Genomic DNA, 5875 nt, shown 5'->3' with positions numbered 1-5875 from the left:
GCCTCATCTTTCTCCCGCGGAGCAGCTGGTAGTTTCGAACTGCTGACCTTGCGGTTCACAGCCCAAGTCGTAACCACTACGCTACCAGAGCTCCTACAGCACTACATTAACCTATGTTGTGTTAAACAGTAAAGATTACACCTCAGGATAAAGAAAACAAAAATCCTCACAACTGGACCAATAAGCAAATCATAACAAATGGAGAAAAAGTTGAAGTTGTCAAGAATATAATTTTACTTAGAACCAATTCAATGAAACGTCAAGAAATAAAATGACATCTTGCAAAAGACCTCTTTGAAGTGTTAAAAAGCAAAGATGTCATTTGAAGACTAAGATATGCATGACCCAAGTCATAGTATTTTCAATCACATCAATAAGCATGTGAAAACTAGATAATGAATAAGGATAACCTGAGAAGAATTGATGCATTTGAATTGTAGTGTTGACAAAGAATAATGAACATAGTATGATGAACTTCCAGAGAATGAACAAATCTGTCTTGGAAGATGTACAGCCAAATGTACATCTTTTAAGCCAAATACTTAAAAGCTAAGTATTAAGAGACTTCATGTCCTATACTCTGGGCATGTTATCAGGAGGGAGTGGTCCCTGGAGAAGGACATCACACTTGGTAAAGCAAGTGGCCAACAAAAAGGAGGAGGACAAGATGGGCTGACGCAATGGCTGCAACAATAGGTTCACTATAGCAGTGATTGTGAGGAGGTCACCTATCCTGTCAGTATTTCGTTCTGTTGTATATAGGGTTACTATGTGTTGAAACTGGTTCAATAGCACCTAACAACCACAACAATTATTTAGCCTAACTCATTTTACATAGGATAAGTATTGAACTACTAATCATAAAGTTGACAGTACAAATCTACCAGCTGCTCCTTAGAAAACTTCTACAGGGTCACTATGAGTCAGACCTGACTTGATGGCACTTAACAACAACAATAACAGCAACTAATTTTAATTTTCACCTAATTCTATGCGGTTTAGCCCTATGAAGCACAGGCAGAGAATATGTGGAAACTCAGAAGCTAGAAAACGGCAGAAATGGTGTACAAAGTCAGGAAGTAAGCATCAATACATGAATTCTTAAAGATTGTTAAAATATTATTTACATCATTGCTTAGTTTTAAAATGTAATAGAAAAGGGATCTCATTCATAATAGGAGAAATACCTGGGGATTAATCTAAAGTATATAAAATCTGTTGCTGTTGTTGTTGTTAAGTGCCATTGAGTTGGTTCCAATTCACAGCGAACCGCTATAGTGTTTCCAAGGAATGGCTTTTGGGTTTGAAATGCTGACCATTAGGTTCACAGTACAGTGCTTATCCTATAGTGTTTAAATGCAGTAGGAAGAAAATTATGCATTTTAATGCACTATCGTGGCTGATACTATCAATGTTTCATCCACGTGTCTTCTGCCTACTTTTGAATACCCTGTAGCAATTCCTGTTTGCCCAATGGCAGTAGGCAAGTCATGATGTCTGAGCACAACATCAAGATAGCAGCGCTAGAGACTTATCAAGCAAAAGCACACTCAAGCAATGAGAAATGGTAGTCAGGACACCAGCAAGATTGAGGCTCAGTTGACCATACAGTACTTGCTCATTTAACACATTTTCTATCAGCTTTCCTTTCTCCCGTCTGACTTCCTTACTTTCTCACCAATCCTCAATATTCATCTCTCAAGTACACTTTTTACATCCAAATCCTTTTCTCAGGGTTTGTTTTTGAGGGAATCCGTATAGACAATGGCATCAAAGATAACCTAGGTATACGGAAGTGTATATCATTTTTTAAAAGAAAACCTCAGTATCATAGTGTTGTCAAATCTCTCAAAAATAATCTAAAATTTTAATTCAATGTTTTTATGAGTTGAACTGTGGCTGTCACAAAGATAGAATGAAGTTCTAACCCCTGAACCTGTGAATATAAACCTGCTTTAGAAATGGGGTATTTAAAGATTTAGTCATACTGAAGTAGTGTGGGTCCTAATTCTCTATGACTTCATATAAGAGGAGAAGAGACATGCCAATACAGCAATAAAAGTAGAAACTAGTCCTTGGATTAATCAAAATTTCTTCATGTTTTTTACTAAAACTCAGATGCTTGCACATTAAGGCAATAACTTCAGAATAATCCCCAAAGTATGTGTTTTTTATGAAATCTTTTCTTTTAGAGCATTGTGTAATATATGGGAGGGTTACTAGTATGAACACCAAGTGCTGATTGAGAATCTTCTATCACAACATTGTCCATAAGGTTTATGCTTTATATCCCAGTTTGATAAGTAGTATCTGGGGTCTTTAAAGCTCGAAGGCAGCCATTTGAGTTATTATTAGACTGTACTTGTCTGGATAAAAAAGAGAAAGATGGAAACCAAGGATTCAAAGAAAAAGTCTTCAGGACTAATAGCCTCATCTCTCCTGAGACCAGAAGAACTAGATGGTGCCTGACTACCACTGGAGACTGTTCTGACCAGGGATGTAAAGATGATTCCAGGCAGAATAGGAGAAAACTGTAGAACAAAACTATGAATAAAAGACCAGACTTATCTAACAAAGATCAACAGGGGCCCCCATGATTATTGTCCTGATATACTCTTCAAACTTTGAACAAAAATAATTCCCTAAGCCATAGATTGGCTCATAAATATAACAATAACACCCATGAGTACTGTGGTTCCTTAAAAAAAGGAAATCTTCAATATGAGACCAAGTGGCCAATATTTACTATACAGCAAAGATGACAAAGTCATAGGCGGGGGTTGGGGAATGGCAATTAAGCTTAGTTAATGGAGATAGAACAATCAGAATGGAAATAATGAGAATATTGACAATGTAACTAATGTCATTGACAGTATGTATATAAATTATTAAGTTTACTGTGTAAACTTTTACCAAAAACACACTGAAATATTTAAAGAAAAATAAAAGCATCTTCTCTGTGTGAACAACAGAAACCCTAATTAAAGCTGACTTAAAGAAAGATAATATATTATTTCATCTAGTCAAATTTAAAGTGTCTCAAAGAACACTCAGTCACTGGCAAAACTAGAAGGTTGAAGAATCAGTGAGTACCCTGCAGTGCTATAGGATAAGCTCTGGACTGATAACTACAAGGTCAGTGGTTCAAACCCACCAGTGCTCCCTGGAAGTCCTATACATGAACTGACTCCAAGGCACTTAATAACAAAAACATGTTCACTTGGTTCATTTATCACCAGAAATAACTTATTAAGTGACATTTTAATAGTGGCTTTTAAACCTAATACTCTGTATAGCCCCGAGATTTTCTCCTTTGTCTCCTTTTTAACTTCATGTAAGAAGTTAGCAGGCACTGAACAAGCAGTGATTAGGATGACTTTAGTAACAAGGTCAATCTGTTTCAACCAAAGAATTATGGCTTCTGTGGTCTATTGGAACTATCAATACACATCATACCCATACAGAAATACTACAGCAGTTGACACTAAAACAGCTATCTATCATTGTTTCCCTCGTGAAGCAGAAAATCAGAAGCAGAATTAAGCTTCCTAAGAAAAGACATCTATAAATTAACTACAGTCTACAACCATTGAAAAAATTTTAATAGTCTCTTTGGTACCAATCTATTTTTATAGACACATAGTCTTTTATACACACATACATGTATATACAAGTATTGTTATACTGACAAAGAAATTTCACAATACTTGTTTTTCATTTTAAGAATTGAAGACCATTACAACTTTGTGTTCCCCTTCATTTGTGAATATGTTAAGCTCATCAGGGAGTTGTTATGTAAAAGAAATTAGCAATTACATATTGTGTTTGCTCCCAGCTCTAGTCCAGGAGAAGGATTTGTTAAAATCAGCTGAAATTTTTCGTCTCCTTCTGGAATGTCATCATCAAGAATCCTGATGTCAACATTCTTATATCTTTCTCCATCAGCAAAATGAAGAATCTAGTCAAAAGGTAAATATAGACAACTACATGTTAAATAACTCTCAAAGTTATACATAATACTTGAAAAGAAACAGTCTTTCCAACAGTTATCAATGTTAAGAGTAAGCTATTTTGCACAACATTTTGTTCACATTTTTTCATTAAAGGTTTTTTGTTTAAATTGACAATATTTAGTTTTTTAAAAAATTGGGAAAGAAAAGAAAGTATACATTTGGTTAAGTTATGAAGGCATGAAGAGATAAAATAAAATGATTTTAGAAACATCAAAAATATCTTAGTAAATTATAACAAAGAAATATGAGTTACCATTTCCAAGCAGTTTGTGAAACACTTTGACAAGATCCGCATATTAAATAAGTTCCTTAACATAATAATAAATTTCTTCCAGTATCAAATATTGTAACAAAATTCAGAAAAAACTTCAGAATATTGTTGTCGTTGTTAGGTGCCATTCATGAAGGTGGCTCCACTTATAGCAACCCTCTGAATTACAAAATGAAACACTCACTTTTCTTTGGAATGGGTACAAATACAGATCTCTTCCCATCAGTCAGCCAGATAGCTGTCATCCAAATTTCTTGGCATAGATTAGTGAGTGCTTCCTGTGTTTCCTTGCTTTTTTGAAAGATTTCAATTTTTATTCCATCAATTGCTGGTGCCTTGTTCTTTGCCAATACCTTCAGTGCACCTTGGACTTCCTTCATCAGTATCATTGGCTCTTGATCATATACTACGTCTTGAAACAGTTGAACATCAACCATTTCCTTTTGGTACAGTGACTACATGTATTCCTTCCATCTTCTTTTGATGCTTTCTGCATCATTCAATAATTTGCACAGAGAATCCTTCATTAGTTTTGCGAAATTCTATCATGTGATATCCAGTGTTATTTCTATCACCAAGACCATATTTTTCAACAACCAGTCTTTCCTCTTTATTTCTAACTTCCACATATTGGGTTGCATGTTTGATCAATTTCAAACGGAACAAATAGGTTGTTGTTGTTAGGTGCCATCGAGTCAGTACGGACCCATAGCGACCTTATGCACAGCAGAAGGAAACACTGCCCGATCCTGGGCCAATCTCATTACTGTTGCCATGCTTGAGTCCATCGATGCTGCCATTTGGCCAGTCCATCTCATTGGGGGTCGTCCTCTTTTCCTCTGACCCTCCACCTTTCCAAACATGATATCCTTCTCCAGCAACTGGTCCCTCCTGACAATACGTCCAAAGTACGAGAGACAAAGTTTGGCCATCTTGTCCTCTAAGAAGCACTCTGGCTGCACTTCTTCCAAAACAGATCTATTGGTTCTTTGGCAGCCCATGGCACTTTCAATATTCTCCTCCAACACCATAACTTAAAGGCATCAATTATTCTATGGTCGTCCTTATTCACTGTCTAGCTTTCATATGCATATGAGGTTATTGAAACACCAGGGCTCGGGTCAGGTGTACCTTAGTTCTTAAGATGACATCTTTGCCCTTCAACACTCAAAAAAGGTCTTGTGCAGCAGATTAGCCTAATGCAATACGTCATTTGATTTCTTGACTGCTGCTTCCATAAGTGTTGACAGTTGATCCAAGAAGACTGAAGTCCTTGACAACTTCAATCTTTTCTCTGTTGATAAGAATGTTGTATCAACATAATTCATCATATAAATAAGAAAAAGGAAAAGAACCACATGATCGTATCGATTGACACAGAAAAGGCATTTGACAAAATCCAACATCCATTCCTGATAAAAACTCTCAACAAAGTAGGAATTGAAGGGAAATCCCTAAACATAATCAAGAGCATATATACAAAACCAACAGCCTACATCACGCTTAATGGAGAGAAACTGAAAGCCTTCCCTCTGCGAACAGGAATCAGACAGGATGCCCTTTATCACCGCTCCTATTCAATATTGTGCTG

The 5875-nt window shown here is 36.2% G+C and overlaps 1 protein-coding gene across 1 annotated transcript in view; it reads right to left on the bottom strand.

Annotated features, from left to right (window-relative positions):
- GPR98 (G protein-coupled receptor 98) overlaps nt 1–5875 on the bottom strand; it is a 962819-nt gene that overhangs the window by 786041 nt on the left and 170903 nt on the right. Inside the window, 1 exon segment of the mRNA XM_006875701.1 lies at nt 3817–3958. Coding sequence (XP_006875763.1) covers nt 3817–3958 — 142 coding nt within the window.

Source organism: Chrysochloris asiatica, unplaced genomic scaffold, assembly GCF_000296735.1.
Source record: "Chrysochloris asiatica unplaced genomic scaffold, ChrAsi1.0 scaffold00336, whole genome shotgun sequence".
In the NCBI taxonomy this organism is placed as follows: Eukaryota; Metazoa; Chordata; class Mammalia; order Afrosoricida; family Chrysochloridae; genus Chrysochloris; species Chrysochloris asiatica.
The sequence above is the reverse complement of the archived record's forward strand: the minus strand, read 5'-3'. Positions and strand labels throughout refer to the sequence as shown.